The sequence below is a fragment of the Palaemon carinicauda genome, chromosome 19 (assembly GCF_036898095.1).
Source record: "Palaemon carinicauda isolate YSFRI2023 chromosome 19, ASM3689809v2, whole genome shotgun sequence".
NCBI classification, from domain to species: domain Eukaryota; kingdom Metazoa; phylum Arthropoda; class Malacostraca; order Decapoda; family Palaemonidae; genus Palaemon; species Palaemon carinicauda.
In genome coordinates, this window is record NC_090743.1 from 66,073,028 (window position 1) to 66,091,452 (window position 18,425).

Here is an 18,425-nt window from a genome sequence, read left to right on the forward strand (position 1 = left end):
GATTACAACCTTGGCCGAAAATGAACGCTAAATTGTAGATAGAATAGGTTATTACATTGGCAGAAAACGAACTCTGAACTGTAGGTAGAAGTGGTTATAACCATGAACGAGAACTAAATCGAAAATTTAGTTAGAGTTTATTATAGCCTTGGCAGCTAACCAACTTTTAATATTGTATGCAAAATAGGTTATAATTTTGACAGAGAACGAACTCTGAATTGTAAGTAATTGTGATTATAATCTTGGCATAAAATGAATTCTTCATTGTAGTTAGAATTGGTTATAACCTTATCAGTGATAAAAATCTGAATTGTATGTAGAATTAGTTAAAACCTTGTCAGAAACTATTTCAGAATTATAGGTAGAATTGGGCATTATCTTGGCAAAAACCGAACTCTGAATTTTAGTAGAAGAGGTTATAACCATTGCAGAAAACGAATTCTGAATTGTAGGTAGAATTGGTTATAACCTTAGCAGAGAATGAACTCTTAATTGTAGGTAAAAGCTGATATACCCATGGCTAAATATGAACTCTGTAGTGTAGTTTGAATTGGTTATAACCTTGGAAGAGAATGAAATAGGAATTCAGGGTAGAATTAGTTATAGCCTTGGCAGATAAACTTTTAATATTGTATGTAAAATAGGTTAAAACCTTGGCAAAAAAAAACTGAATTAACTCTGAATTGTAGGTATAATTTGTTATAGCCTTAGAGAACGAAAAGTGAATTGTAGGAGGAAGTGGTTATAGCCATGGTAGGTTACGAACTCTGAATTGTAGGTAGAATTGAGCATATATTTGCCAAAGAACGATCTCTGAATTTTTTGTAGAAGTGGTTATAACATTATCAGAAAACGAAATATGAATTATAGATAGAATTGCTTGAACCTTGACAGAAAACGAACTCTGAATTATAGGTAGAATTGGTAATAACCATGTCAGAGAATAAACTATGAATTGTAGGTAGAAGTGGTTATATCCTTGGCAGAAAATGAACTATGATATGTTGGTAGAAGTGGTTATAGCCTTAGCAGGAAACAAAATCTGAATTATAGGTAGAAGTGGTTATAACCTTGGCAGAGAACAAACTGTGATTTTTTTTTTTTTGTAGAAGTGGTTATAACTTTGTCAGAGAGCGAATTCTGAATTGTTGGTAGAAGTGGTTATAACTTTAGTAGAGGAAAAATGTGAATTGTAAGGTAGAAATGGTATATCCTTGCCAAAGGACAAACTGTGAGTTGTTGGTAGAAGTGGTTATAACCTTGGCAGAGAACATACTATGAATGGTTGGCAGAACTTTTTAAAACCTTAGCAGAAAATGAACTCCAAGTTGTAGGTCGAATTGATCATAACCTTAGCAGAGAACGAACTCTGAATTGTTGGTAGAATTAGTTATAACCTTGGCAGAGAAAATCTGTGAATTGTAGGTAGAAATGGTTATAACCCTGGGAGAGGATGAACTGTGAATTGTAGGTAGAAGTGATTATAACCTTGGCAGAGAACGAACTCTGAATAATAGGTAGAATTAGTTAGAACCTTGTCAGATAACGAACTGTGAACTTTTTTGTAGAAGTGGCTATAACATTGTCTGAAAACGAACTCTTAATTGCAGGTAGAAGTGGTTATAACTTTAGCAGAGAACAAACTGTGAATTGTTGGTAGAATTGGTTATAACCTTGTCAGAGAAGGAACTTTAACTTTTAGGTAGAAGTGGTTATAACCTTAGCAGAGAACGAATTCTTCATTTTAGGTAGTTGTTATAGCTTTGGCAGAGAATGAATTCTGAATTGTAAATAGAACTGGTTATTATATTGGCAGGAAATGACCTCTGAATTGTAGGTAGAATTGGTTATAACGTCGGCAGAAAACGGAGAAGGAATTGTTGACAATGTTATAACATTGTTAGAAAACGAACTATGAATTGTAGGTAGAATTAGTTAAAGCCATGGTAAAAACCGAACTCTGAATTGTAGGGACAATTTGTTATAACCTTCTCAGAGAACGAACTGTGAAAGTTTTTGTAGAATTGGTTATAACTTTGTCAGAGAACAAACCGAATTGTCAGTAGAAGTGGTTTTAACATTGTCAGAGAACGAACTCTGAATTGTAGGTAGAATTGGTCATAACCTTGACACAGGACGAACTCTGAATTGTAAGTAGAATTAGTTATAACCTTATCAGTAAACGAACTCTGAATTTTAGGTAAAAGTGGCTATAGTAATGTCAGAAAACGAGTTATGTACTGTAGAAAGAATTGGTTAAAACCTTAGCTGAAAGCGAACTATAAATTTTTGGTATAATTGGTTATAACCTTATCAGAAAACAAACGCTGATTCATAGATAGAAGTGGTTATAATCCTGTCTGAGAACGAACTGTGAATTGTTGGGAGAAGTGGTTAAAACGTTGGCAGAGAAGGAACTCTGAATTGTCGGTAGAAGTGGTTAAAACCTTGGCAGAAAACGAACTCTGAATTATAGGTAGAATTGGTTATAACCTTGTCAGAGAATTAAAACTAGATTGTACGTAGAATTGATATAAACTGGGCAAAGAACGAACTGTGAATTGTTCGTAGAATTAGTTATAACCTTGTCAGAGAGCGAACTCTTAATTGTAGGTAGAAGTAGTTATAGGCAGAGAACGAACGCTGAATTATAGGTAGAAATTGTTATGCCCTTGGCATAGAACGAACTCTTAATTGTAGGTAGAATTGGTTATAACCTTGTCAATGAACAAACTCTGAATTGGAGGTAGAAGTGGTTATAAGCTTAGCAGAGGACAAACTCTGAATTATTGGTAGAATTGTTTATAACTTTGTCAAAGAAGGAACTCTGAATTCTAGGTAAAATTAGTTATAACCTTGTCAGAAAGCGAATTCTGAATTTTAGGTTCAAGTGATTATAACCTCGGAATAAAAAGAACTATAAATTTTAGGTAGAATCAGTTATAACCTTGGCAGAAAATGAACTGTGAATTGTACATAGAATTGGTTAAAACACCGTGAGAGAATGAACTCTGTATTTGCGGTAGAATTGGTTATAGCCTTGGCCGAGAACGAACTTTGATTAGGATTAGTTATAACCTTAGCAAAGAACGAACTCTTAATTTTAAGTAGGAGTGGTTATAGCTTTGGCAGAAAATTAACTCTGAATTGTAGGGTGAATTAGTCAGAGAACGAAATCTGCATTATAGTTAGAAGTGATTATAACCATAGAAAAGGATTTCTGAATTGCAGCTAGAATTGGTTATTACATTTCCAGAAAACGAACTCTGAATTGTAGGTAGAGTTGGTCATAACCTTGGCAGAGAACGAGCGCTAAAATTTAGTAGAAGTGGTTATAACCTTGGCACAAAACGAACTCTTAACTGTAGGTGGAAGTAGGTATACCATTGGCAGAAAACGACCTCTGAATTGTAGGTGGAAGTTGTTATAACCTTAGCATAGAATGAACTCTGAATTGTAGGTAGAATTTCTTATTAGAATTGTAGGTAGAATTGGTAATATCCTTATGAGAGAATGACCTCTGAATTTTAGGTAGAAGTGGTTATAACTTTGGCAGAGAACGATCTCGGAATTGTTGGTAGAATTGGATATAACCTTGTCAAAGTAGGAACTCTGAATTTTAGTTAAAATTGGTTATAACCTTGTCAGAAAACGAATTCTGAATTTTAGTTAGAAGTGATTATAACCTTGAAATAAAACAGACTATAAATTTTAGGTAGAATTGGTTATAGCCATGGCAGAGAATTAACTCTGAATTGTAGGTAAAATTGATTATAACCCTGTGATAGAATGAACTCTGAATTTTCGTTAAAAGTGGTTATAACTTCGGCAGAGAGCATACTGAATTGTAGGTAGAATTAGTTATAGCCTTAGCAGAGAACGAACTCTTAATTTTAAGTAGGAGTGTTTATAGCTTTGGCAGAGGATGAACTCTGAATTGAAGGTAGAAATGTTTATAACCTTAGCAGAAAACGAACTCTGAATTGTAGGTAGAAGTGGTTAAGACCTTGGCAGAGATCGAACTTTGAATTTAGGTAGAAGTGATTATAAACTTGGCAAAAGAACGAACTCGGAATTTTAGTTAGAATTGGTTATAACCTTGGAAGAGAACAAAATCTGGATTGTAGGTAGAATTGGTTATTTAAGAAAAAATTTAAAATCATTATTTATAATTCCAAAATCATCAATTATCAATCAAGAATAATCGTTTATCACTTAAAACTCGCTATTCATCATTCAAAAATCCCCGTTTATCGCTTTAGATTCGTTATTCATCATTCAGGAATCATCGTTTATCATTTAATAATCATTATTCACTATTCAAAAATCATCGTTTATTATTTCAGAATCATTATCCATTATTTAAGAATCATCGTTTTTTCTTTTGAGAGTCATTATTCATCATTTAAAACCCCTGATCTATCAATTATGAATCAATATTCATCCATTAAAAATCACCGTTTATCATTTAAGAATCAATATTCAGCATTCATGAATCATTGTTTTTCAATCAAGAATAATTTTTCGTCTTTCAAAAATCATTGTGTATCATTCAAGAATCATTATTCGTTATTCAAAAATCATCATTTATCCTTTATGAATCATTATTCATCATTCAAAAAACATCATTTATCATTTAAGAATCAATATTTATCATATAAAAATCATCGTTTTTCATACAAGAATCATTATTCATTCATTATTGAAGCATCATTGTTTATCACTTAAGAATCACTATTCATTATACATTATTCAAAATTCCTCATATAACCTTTATGAATCACTAATAATCCTTCAAAAAACATCGTTTATCTTTCAAGAATCAATATCTATCATAAAGAAAATCATCGTTTTTCATTCAAGAATCATTATTCATTATTCAAGAATCATCGTTTATCATTTAAGGTTCAATATTCATCCTTCAAAAATAATCACTTATCATTTAAGAATCAATATTCATCATTCAAAAATCATCGTTTTACATTCAAGAATCAATATTCATCATTCAAAACTCATTGTTTATCATATGGGTTTCAAATATTCATCATTCAAAAAGCATCATTTATCATTTGTAAATCAAAAATCCTCATTTAAGAATCATCTTTTATCATTCTGGTATTATTATTCATCATTCGAAAATCGTTTATCATATAAGAATACTTATTTATCATTCAAAAATCATTGTTTCTCACTTAAGAATCATAATCAGTCATTCAAAAATCAACGTTTATCATTTAGGAATCATTATTCATCATTCAAAAACATCGTTTATCATTTGAGAATCCTTATTCATCATTTAAAAATCACTGTTTCTCACTTAAGAATCATAATCAATCATTAAAAAATCATTGTTTCTCACTTAAGAATCATTATTCATCATTCATAAATCATTGTTTCTCACTTAAGAATAATAATTAATCATTCAAAAATCATTGTTTCTCACTTAAGAATCATTATTCATCATTCATAAATCATTGTTTCTCACTTAAGAATAATAATTAATCATTCAACACTCGTTGTTTCTCACTTAAGAATCATTATTCATCATTCATAAAGCGTTTATCATTTAAGAATCACTATTCATGTTTCAAAAATCATCGTTTATTAGTTAAGAATCATTATTACCCATTCAGAAATTATTGTTTATCATTTAAGAATCGTTATTCATCATTCAAAAATCCTCGTTTATCATTTAAGAATCAATATTCATCATTTAAGGCTGTGTTAACACCTAACAATTCGATTCGATTAAATTCATGGAAAACTGTTTGATTCGATTCATTTTGAATCATCGTCGTTCATACCAACAGACTCAACAGGGAGTAGTGCAAAGGCTGACATGGAAATTAGAGTACTGAAAAAGGAAAAGGAAGTGTGTTGACATAAAGATATTTCCATCTCTCTTTTGTTAAGAAACTGTTATGAGATTTTCCCTTGAGGAATGCGTAGGTTCGATGATATTTCTTGTAATCGCTTGTCCTACCAATTTCTAGGTTTTATCGGTAGCAGGGCTTGTTGTCTATGGAATCATACAGAGCTTTTTTCTGCAAAAAGGCCTTAGATTTCGATATTTTTTTTCATGGTATTTCCTTTGTAAATGCTAACTCCGAAAAGATTATAGTAGGTTGTTTATTTCTGCATTTCCTTTCCTCAATGGACAATTTTTCCCTGTTGGAACCCTTGGGCTTTTAGCATCCTGTTTTTCTAACTAGGTTGTAACTTGGCTAATAATAATAATAATAATAATAATAATAATAATAATAATAATAATAATAATAATAATAATGATAATAATAATAATAACTCGACTGCAACTGGCTAAAGCCAGCGGCGGAGGATTCCCCTGTAAAATAGGTGTGGAAATTCTTTCGTCAATCAGTAAAAGATATTGTGTAATGGTTTATTGGCCTAATGACCCCTTGACTAAATTTTGAGTTATGTTAACAAACTATTTTAAAGCAATTTATCTGTATAATAGCAGGTATGTGGAGAAAAAACATAGGCAAAAATGACAAATATAGAGAAGTTGACCTTTGACCTTGAAGACAATGGCCACTTACAAGGTCATGTGAAGGTCACGGGTTAAATATGACCCCATATTCTGAAACAGCATGTGCGAATGGGTGGGGGGTGACAAAAAAACATCACTTTTAGCTCACGTCAAATTTTTCACATGAAATAGCCATATGACCATGAAAGTGAGGGTCAAGGTCAAATATGATATTTGATTTGGAGGTTTTATGCATATGTTTGGGGTAGTTTACTATAGCATGCTATGACCAAAAACCAGTATTTCATGGAGAAATTGACAAAGTCACAATTTCTGCAATGTCAATAATAGTTAGAAATCTATATTAAAAAAAAGCAATTAAGCAGTCGCTACAAAAGTTAAGCTAACCTTAGATAAATATAAAGGGCATCATATGCCACTAAGATCAGGGCTTTGGGCCTTCCGGTTTTTGAGATCTCGGAAACAAACCTGTTTTGAGCCGGTTTGGCCATTAGCGACCTTGACCTTAACCTACTTGCATTAAAGTAGGGCACTATCTGGGGATTTACCTCTGTATCATTGTCCATAAGGCCCTTAGCCATATGGCTTATACTTTAGGCCTAATGGCCTAATGGCAATTTCAAATTTTACAAATTTTGGCTTTAAAAGACCCTGTGACCTTGAAAAGTAGGTCAAGATCACTTAAACTGGGTCTATGGCATATTCTTACCATAGGCTACCTATGATAATTATTTCAGATTTCTTGCGAAAAAAAACGCGCGGAAAGCATAATAATAATAATAATAATAATAATAATAAAAACAATAATAATAATAATAATAGCAAAAACAATAGTATTCCCCTATGGGGGAATCATAATAATAATAATAAATCTGGTGATTGTCTGTCTGTGTCTGTCTCTGCGTGATCGATATAGAAAAATTGTACATGAAACTTACAGAACATTTAATGACCGAATCTCATGTAATTTTTATCGAAAAAGCTAGTGCTGCTATTTCCATTTTGATTAAGATCCATTTTGGGGGGTCTATGGGCCCCATAATTACAGACCCCCTAAAACTGTATTACATGAAATCAGGTGAAATCAGGCGGGATAGCACCCTAGACTCTACATTTTAAAAAAATACTTCTTTATCAATCGAGAAATCTGACGTTGCTATTTTTATTTTGATCAAGAACTACCTTGGAAGGTCTACGGGCCCCAAAATTACAAACCCCCTTAAACTGCATTCAGTAATAATGAACCAATTGCAATGAATGTTGACATAGAGATTGTATGACATAGGAGATTATTTGGGGCTATATCAATTTGGAAATTTGTCCTGAAAATTTGATTTTAGGTGTTGCCCCACACACACCATACATTGATTTTCTTTTCCATGTGATAAAATGTACAAAAACCTACATAATATTTAATCATTGAGTCTTGTGTAATTATTACTTTTTTTTCAATTTTCTACAAAATGATACCACCCAAAAAAGAAGAGAATCTACTGAATATTTAATGATTGAGTCCTATGTAATTTTTATATTTTTTTCAGTTTTCTACAAAATGATGCCACCCAAAAAGAGGTTCTCCTTCGCTAAATCCGATAAAGTAAATTCGGCGAAAAGAAAAAGATAGCAGGAAACAGAAGAGCAGAAGAACTTACGGAGGGAAACAAACCTAAGAAGAATGGCAGCTAGATGTGAGACATAAGATGAACAACAAAGAAAAACTCATGCTAGCAAATGGCAGCTAGCCATAAAGCAGAAAATGAAGAGTAGATGGGTTCAAGAAGGAACACTAATGCAAGCAGAAGGGCAGCTAGACGTGAAGCCGAAGATGAAGAGCAGAGGAATTTAAGAAGGAACACCAATACAAGCAGAATGTCAGCGAGTCATGAAGCAGAGGATGAAAAACAGATAAATTTATTAAGAAGGAACACTAATGCAAGCAGAAGGGCAGCTAGACGTGAAGCCGAAGATGAAGAGCAGAGGAATTTAAGAAGGAACACCAATACAAGCAGAATGGCAGCGAGTCATGAAGCAGAGGATGAAAAACAGATAAATTTATTAAGAAGGAACACTAATGCAAGCAGAATGGCAACTAGACGTGAAGCACGCGATGAAGACCAAAGAAATTCTCGCCTTGAAAATAATCAACAAAGAAGATCAACTAACGAAGAAACCTAAATAAGTCGAAAGGAGCTCAGAATAGTTGCCATATTGATAGAGTCATGCATGCAGTAGCAAAGATACGTCCTTTTAATCCTGTACAATGGCGTATGAAACACAAGACATAGTACGAATTGACTTAACGTCTCAACAATATAATCACTGTGATCCTCAGAAATGGAAGAATGAACCTCCTGGATAGTGTTGCAGGGGAGGGAAAAGTAGACTGCCTTTGTAAGTTGAACCTCCTGAATATCTGAAAAAAAATCTTAATGGAACATCCCACCATCCGAAAAAATTTCTTGAAAACATAAAACTATACAACAATGCTTTCCAGAAGACTTCATTTGAAGTAAAATTTGTGAATGAGGAGGTATTTATGGCCACATTACAAATCCAAGGTCAAATATACCAGGGCAACGCCGGGTAACACTACTAGTAATAATAATATTTATCATTTAATGTTTCTTTGGGACTTATGCAATAGATTTTGATAAATTAGTATGAAAATCGTCATTTGGCATTAGCCATTTAATATTGCAATGAAACAATTAATGCAATTTGCCTTGAGAATTCATATCTTGCACAGTGGTGCCATATATATATATATATATATATATATATATATATATATATATATATATATATATATATATATATATATGTGTGTGTGTGTGTATGTATGTATATATACATCTACGTATATATATATATATATATATATATATATATATATATATATATATATATATACATATATATATATATATATGTATATATATATATATATATATATATATATATATATATATATACTGTATATATATATATAGATAATATATTTACATATTTAAGTATATATATATATATATATATATATATATATATATATATATATATATACATATATATATATATATATATATATTTGTATAAATATATATATATGTGTGTATATACATATATATATATATATATTCATATATATACAGTGCATATATATAAATATATATATATATATATGTATATAAATATATATATATATATATATATATATATATATATATAAATATATACACATATTTTCATACACACACACACACATATATATAAATATATATATATATATATATATATATATATATATATATATATATATATATATATACAGGGTATATATATAGATATATATATATATATATATATATATATATATATATATATATATATATATATATATATATAATTTGTAAATATGCATAAATATTTCAAATATATATTTCTCTCTCTCTCTCTCTCTCTCTCTCTCTCTCTCTCTCTCTCTCTCTCTCTCTCTCTCTCTCTCTCTCTCTCTCTCTCTCTCTCCTTTTTGCCATCCCCCTTGATCCTTCCTTGTGAGGCATTCCACCTGGATGACCAGCATCATGAACAGCACGTCTCTCTCTCTCTCTCTCTCTCTCTCTCTCTCTCACTAAATTAATCAGGATGTCCAGTAGCATGTTGCTCACTCCACTGATTCGCCGTGACTGATGAAAAATTGGACCATCGCGTATCACTGATTCTGAATCGCCATGATTTGAATTAATTCGAATCGCTCGGTGTGAACAGTTCCATAGGAATTAAAGTGTCAGATCAAAACAAATCATGAATCGATAAGATTCTCCAAGAATTGAATCAAACTGAATCGCTTGGTGTGAACGCAGCCTAAGAATCAATATTGATCATTCAAGAATTGTCGTTTTTCATTCAAGAATTATCATTCATCCTTCGAATTTTAGCATTTATCCTTGAGAATCCTTATTCATCATTCAAAATTCATCGTTTATCATTCAGGAATCACTATTCATCATTCCAAAAATCACTATTCATCATTCCAAAAATCACTGTTTATCATTTAAAAGCCAATATTCATCATTTAAGAATCATCGTTTCTCATTCAACAATTATTATACATCATTCAAGAACTATCATTTATCATTTAATAGTCAATATTCATCATTCAAGAATCATTATTCATCATTCAATAATCATTGTTTATGTTAAGAATCAATATTCATCATTCAAGAATCATCATTTTTTCATTCAAGAATCATTCTTCATCATTCAAAAATCTTCGTCCATCGTTTAAGATTCATTCTTCATCATTCAAAAATCATCGTTTATCATTTAAGAATCAATATTCATAATTCAAGAATCATTATTCATCATTCAGTAATCATCGTTTATTTTGAAAATAAGTATTCATCATTCAAGAATCATCATTTTTCATTCAAGAATCATTCTTCATCATTAAAAAATCTTCTTTCATCATTTAAGAATCATTATTCATCATTTAAAAGTCATCGTTTATCATTTAAAAATCAATATTCATCATTCATGAATCATCATTTCTCATTCAGGAATCACTTTTTATCATTCAAGAACCATCGTTTATCTTTTAAGAGTCAATGTTTCAAGAATTATCGGTCAATATTTAAGAATTAATATTCATCATTCATAAATCGATTTTCATTCAAGAATCATTATTCATCGTTTATCATTTGAGAATCATTATCTATCATTTAGGAATCATTGTTTTGTATTCAAGACTCATTATTCATTGTTCAAGATTTATTATCCATTGTTCAAGTATAGTTATTCATCGTTCAAGAATTATTATCCATCGTTCAAGAATAATTATTTATCGTTCCAAAAACATAGTTTTTTTTTTTCATTCAATAATCATTATTCATCATTCAAGAATCATCTTTTTACATTCAAGAATCCTTATGCATTATTCAAGAATCATCGTTTATCATTCAAGAATCATTATTCATCATCCAAGAATCGATATTCATGAAACATAACTTCACATCAGTACAAAATCTTAAAAATAATTAACAGTGATCTTTCACACAGTTCATAATATTGTTAATGATATAAATAACTACTTTTATTTCCATACTCTACTAAAAAGGAGAGTTTATTTCTCTGTCCTAATATGACCTTTTAATAGAAAAGAGATAAATTCGATAAACCTAATATTGATAAACATCAGTTTTTTACTTAAATGTATACTACCTTCATCTGAAAATATAACTCGGGTAATTATAAATTAATAAAGATAAGTTCTATTGATATAGAGAAGGATTTGTATATATATATATATATATATATATATATATATATATATATATATATATATATATATATATATATTGATATATATATATATAAATATATTTATATATATATATATAAATATATTTATATATATATATATATATATATATATATATATATATATATATACAGTATGTGTGTATACGTATGTGTGTAGTATGCACGTGTGTTTCTGTGAGTATATCTGCATGTAACCTACCAATATGAATATGAGTATTTATCAATGAGCATATTTTTGAGACTGAGTAGACAGTATTTTAGGTATTCTAATCCGTTGCCAGCATAGCCAATAAACTATTTGATAAATCATCTTTTTATAGTATCTATACAAGTAATAAAATAATAAAATAAAAAAGTATCAGACATTTCTCTTCTGTCATGCACGACTATATAAGGAGAGCACCTGTGTATATAGAAGTATCTGGTCAGAAGGGTCAGGCAATAAAAAAGTAATCAAAAAAGGTACAGAAGTGTAGGAAAAGGAATGAAAAGAGGAATTGGTAGAGATTGAGGAGATTAATGGTTTAGTGAAGTATATGAAGTGAATCTCTGCAAAGGAAGAGAGAAGATTGCGCGCAGATATAAAAGAGAAGAAAAATATAAAGTTGAAGAGAAAAAAGGATGGATAGAAACTAAAACAGATATTAAAACGTTAAAAGGAACATAGGGAAGAACCAAATTTCTTGCAGGGAAGTAAACGCAGACAGAAAGGTTAATTTACAAATTGATCTCCCAATAAAATATGAAACAGAGAGATGATGGTGGTGATGGAAGACGTGAATGCATTTCTGGCTCAATGGAGTGAGTATTTTCAACATATGCTGAATATGGAGGAGATAGGAGAGTCAGGGCTTAAAAAAGCTATTGCAATGGTGGAAATACTTATAAAGAGACTACTGAGGAAGGATGATTACAAGATTGAAGAAAGAAAAGACCCCAGGAGTTGATGGGATTACAGTTGAGATAGAGTGACTGAGTGATTAGGCAAGGGTTGTAGGATATGTTGGATTGAGGGGAAAAGTCTCAACGTTAAAGAAAATAATTATTCTAATTCATTAAGGCAACTAACAATTATATTTGCTCTAACAAGAAACTGTATATTTGTATTGAAATAGTAAACGAAATACTTTTTCTATTTCATTAAGGCAAAGGGAAAAAGGGGGACTATATACTTCTATATTTAAATAGTAAACGATATAACTAATCTATTTCATTAGAGCAAAGGGAAAAGGGGGACCATTTTCATCTACATTGAAATAGTAAACAATATAATTAATCTATTTCATTAAGGCAAAGGGGAAAAGTGGGCCTATATACATCGATATTCAAATATTGAACGAAATAATTATTCTATTTCCTTTCAGTAAAGAGGAAGAGGGAGACTATATAATTCTATATTGAAATAGTAAACGATATGATTATTCTATTTCATTAGGGCAAAAGAAAAAAGGGGGACTTTATACTTTTATACTGAAAAAGTAAACGATATAATTATTCTATTTCATAAATGCAAAAGAAAAATGGGGACTATATACTTCTTTATTGAAAAAGTAAAGAAAAAAATATTCTATTTCATTAGGGCAAAAGGAAAAAGGGGACAGTATACCTCTATATTCAAATAGTGAACGAAATAAGTATTCTATTTTATTAAGTTAAAGGGGAATAGGGGAATATATGCTTCTATATTGAAATAGTAAACGATATAATTATTCTAGTTCATTAAGGCAAAGGGGAAAAGAGGGACTGTATACTTCTATATTGAAATAGTGAACAAATTACTATTCTATTTCATTAAGGCAAAGGGGAAAAGGAGGACTACATACTTCCATGTTGATATAATAAACGATATGATTACTCTATTTAATTAAGGCAAGGAGAAAAGGAACTATATACATCTATATTGAAATATTAAATGATATAATTATTCTATTTCATTAAGCAGAGGGAAAAGAGGTATTGTATACTTCTATTTGAAAATTGTGCATTAATTGATTTATTCAATTAAAAAAGGGAAAAGGGGACTATATATATTGTATATTGAAATAGTAAACGATATAATTATTCTATTTCATTAAGGCAAAGGGAAAAGAGACTATATATACTTCTATATTGAAATAGTAAACGATATAATTATTCTAGTTCATCAAGGCAAAGGGAAAAAGAGGACTATACTGTATACTTCTATATTGAAAGAGTAAACGATATAATTATTCTAATCCATTAAGGCAAAGGGGAATAGAGATTATACACCTCTATATGGAAATAGTGAAAGTTATAATTAATCTATTCCATTAGGGCAAATGAGAAAAGGTAAATTATATGCTTTTATATAGAAATGGTAAACGAAATAATTATTCTATTTCATTAAGGCAAAGAGGAAAAGAGGGACTGTATACTTCTATATTGAAACAGTAAAAGATATAATTATTCTATTGCATTAAGGCAAAGGGGAAAACGGTGACTATGTACTTTTATGTTGACTTGTAAACGATATGATTATTCCATTTCATTAAGACAAAGGAGAAAAGGAGGACTATATACTTCTATATTGAAATCGTAAACGAAATATTTATTCTAATTTGTTAAGGCAAAAGGAAAAAAGGGGACTGTATACTTATAAATTGAAATAGTAAACGATATAATTATTTTAGTTCATTAAGGCAAAGGGAAAAGAAGGAATATATAATTCTATATTGAAATATAAAACGAAATAATGAATCTTTTTAATTAGGGAGAGGGAGAAAGGGGACTATAGATTTCTATTTTGAAATTGAATAAATTTTCTATTCCATTAAGGCAAAAGGGAAAAGGTGCACTATACAGTATACTTATATCTTGAAATAATAAAAGATATATAATCATTCTATCTAATTAAGGCAAAGGGGGAAAGGAGGATATTGTACTTCTATATTGAAATAGTGAACGAAATAATTTTTTTATTTAATTAACGCAAGGGGAAAAGGGGGTCTGTTTAATTCTATATTGTCATAGTAAACAGTATAATTATTATATTCCATTAAGTCTAATAGGAAAAGGGAACTGTATACTCCTATATTGGAATAGGAAACGAAATAATTATTCGTTTTTATTTCTGCAAAGGGAAAATAGGGGACTGTATGCTTCTATAATGAAATAATAAACGAAAGAATTATTCTATTCCATTAAGGCAAAGGGGGACTGTATACTTTTATATAGAAATAGTAAATCCTTCTATTTAATTAGACCAAGGGGGAAAAAGAGGACTACCAATTAAAATTAGTCTAATAAGTAATTGTATATTTCTATTGAAATAGTAAAGCAGTCGAAAGAGTCTCCAAGAGCTAGATTTATGAAACCAGGCGCTGGGGTCTGTGAGGCCATTCACCTCCCAAATGTAAGAAGGGGAAGAACCAGCAGTTGCACTTTGAAGTAAATGATAGAAGAGATTGGAGAGCGAGACGGAAGAGAGGAAGTGAGAAAAGAAGTAAAATAGAACGATATAAAGAAAGTACCGCAAGACCCGTAAGCAAAACCTGCAGTTCATAGCATTAGGTACACTGTAGGCACTACCAACTCAACGGAGGGCCTGATTGGGGTAGAATAGAACGGGTTTAGGAAAGGATGAGGCTTCTTATGGAAGTCAAATGGGATCATATTTCTTTTATTGTCTATTGATAAGGAACAAAGAAAACTTGTCAGACAAACAGTTTAATATTTCCTTTCAATTTTCTTTTATCTCTCTTGTGTGTCTTTGAATCGATAAAAAATTTGTGTTTTTTGGTTGCTATATAACAATATTCAATAATGATATCCATCGCTTTGAAATTATATAACTACAAAAACTTATAGTAATAAGTTAATTATTCGAAACCGTACCATGACAGGCTTTAAAAAAAACGCCAATAACTTTATATTTTTCCAGTGGAAGTATAAATATAAATAATTAATACAAATTAATGAAACAGATTTAGTAGAACATTCTAAAACATTATAAAGAAATTAACCCGACAAGATATATATGTAAATTTAATTTAGGTAAATAATTGTAGCTAAACATATCCACGACAGAGAATAGAAGATCTCTCTCTCTCTCTCTCTCTCTCTCTCTCTCTCTCTCTCTCTCTCTCTCTCTCTCTCTCTCTCTCTCCTAATGTGAAAGAGCTGTAATTTGGTACTTTATCACCAAATTATCCAATTGACATTATCAAAACTTGAAGAAAGTGCATTTTAGATAATTTACTATGTAAATATCGTGTAAAATAATAAATATATAAAATATAGTTAAACCACACTTTACACTACTCTTACTAATACTAAACCTTATAAATTATTCCTACCACGGTTAGCTAGATAAATGTCCTCATTTTTCTTTAACCCATCTTTCTTATCAGATGAGAAAGCATATCTCTCTCTCTCTCTCTCTGCCCACAAGTTGTTATTTCTAACAGTATACATAATATAGGTAGAAGGTTGGCTAGGGCTCCAGCCACCCATTGAGATACTACCGCTAGAGAGTTATGTGGTCCTTTAACTGGTCAGACAGTACTATATTGAATCCTTCTCTCTGGTCACGGTTCATTTTCCCTTTGCCTACACATACACTGAATAATTTGGCCTATTCTTTACAGATTTTCCTCTGTCCTCATACACCTGACAACACTGAGATTACCAAACAATTCTTCTTCACCCAAGGGGTTAACTACTGCCCTGAAATTGTTCAGTGGCAACTTTCCTCTTGGTAAAAGGTAGAAGAGACTCTTTAACTATGGTAAGCAACTCTTCTAGGAGAAGGACACTCCAAAATCAAACCATTGTTCTCTAGTCTTGGGTAGTGCCATAGCCTCTGTATCATGGTTTTCCACTGTCTTGGGTTAGAGTTCTCTTGCTTGAGGGTACCCTCGGGCACCCTGTTCTATTTTGTTTCTCTACCTCTTGTTTTGTTAAAGTTTTTATAGTTTATATAGAAGATATTTATTTTAATGTTACTCTTCTTAAAATATTCTATTTTCTTTTTTTCCTTTCCTCACTGAGCTATTTTCCCTGTTGGAGCCCCTGGGCTTATAGCATCCTGCTTTTCCAACTAGGGTTGTAGCTTAGCAAGTAATAACAATACTAACAATAATTGATCATAAAATTATAGAATTTAGATGATGGAAATAGACACATGATAGAAAACAAAATCAAACTGAGAAAAAAACGTAAAAAACCAGCCTATACTCAAAGCGCGTAAAAATCTCAGATTTAATAAAATACCGCATAAAAAGTAACACTGGGTAAAAAAAGGGCCACAGCGTGGCACCATAGTCCTTATCTCAGGCCGACGCTGTGTGCTTACTATTCGATTTTATTGGCACTTCCCATCAGATCTTTATTAGATTTGGCTGCAGAGGAACCAAGGGGACACTGTGGTGTTATCAAAGAGTGCTCAGAAATTTTGGTCAGGTTTTCCTGATGACACTGATGACAAAAGTAATAGGAATGGCCGATAAAAAATAAAATAAGAACAAGTACAGACGAAAAATTAGAAAAGATAACACACAATAATGCAAGAATGCATAATAATAATAATAATAATAATAATAATAATAATAATAATAATAATAATAATAATAATAATAATGAGTAAAACCCCACTCCACAGTTATTGAAATAATTGTTTTAGCCTTGTAAGGAATTTCAGATTTTTCTTTATTTATTTTGCTCTAGAGAGGGACATATGATACTGAACTGACACAGTGGAGCTCCAAAACTTTAGTTGACAATGCCCTAGAGACTGACCATATATACATATGATCAGCAGCCAAGCCCCGTCTGCACCCAAGCTAGGACCAGAGAGTGCCAGGCAATGGTTGCTGACGACTCAGCAGGTACACCTATAGGCTCTACCAAACGCTCAATCCTTAGCCCTCTAGGATGGTTAGGTTGCACATACCACCACTAACGATTGAGCTTGAGTAGGGATCGAACTTTTGTCCAACAGATTGGAAGGAGGGACGTTTCTAATAGGTGGATATACTTGGATCTTATGGAATATTTAAAGGAGTTAATCCAAGAGCTCTATTTCAACATCGACTAACACCCATTCGTTTCCCGAAAGCCAACGAGGCAGAAATTATATTCCACTTCGATTTGATCTCGCTCACCTTCCAGCTACTGTTTACTATTTTGTGACTGTAATGTCAACACCTTTACCTTTATATATCTCAACGAATCGGATACAAACACTCTTTTCTTTTTATTACTCAAGAAGTATTCTCTTCTTGAAACACAACACTTATCAGATAAATTTTCTTCCTTTTATTAAAGCTTTTCTCATTTCAATCAATGTAAACTTCGTATTTCACACAAGCCCATTTTTTTCCCGTTACGATATCAGAACCATTGATGGGGTTGGAAACTCAATTGACCTGGCCATTGGTGGTTTTCACGTCAATACATTTTTTTCTCTCGGAGAGAGATTCCATAGGGCTCTACCAATTTGGTTTCCCACAAATGATGAGGTTCGTAGTAAAATGCCCTAGCAAAGCTTTTGAGTTTCAGACAACAAGTATTATGAACGGCCCACAACTTTACAGACACTTTAATTTTACTTAACTTAAAACACCTGACAACCAGC

At 31.1% G+C, this 18,425-nt stretch overlaps 1 protein-coding gene across 1 annotated transcript; it reads left to right on the plus strand.

Moving 5' to 3' along the window:
• The first annotated feature begins 8,278 nt into the window (after positions 1 to 8,278).
• On the plus strand, positions 8,279 to 8,686 carry LOC137659035 (troponin I-like). The gene has a single exon (XM_068394129.1). The coding sequence runs from the start codon at positions 8,279 to 8,281 to the stop codon at positions 8,684 to 8,686; it is 408 nt and encodes a 135-aa protein (XP_068250230.1).
• The last annotated feature ends 9,739 nt before the right edge of the window (positions 8,687 to 18,425 follow it).

Bases quoted from the DNA above. Each gene is read 5' to 3' on its own strand.
- LOC137659035 (XM_068394129.1), top strand. From the start codon at position 8,279: ATGGGTTCAAGAAGGAACACTAATGCAAGCAGAAGGGCAGCTAGACGT.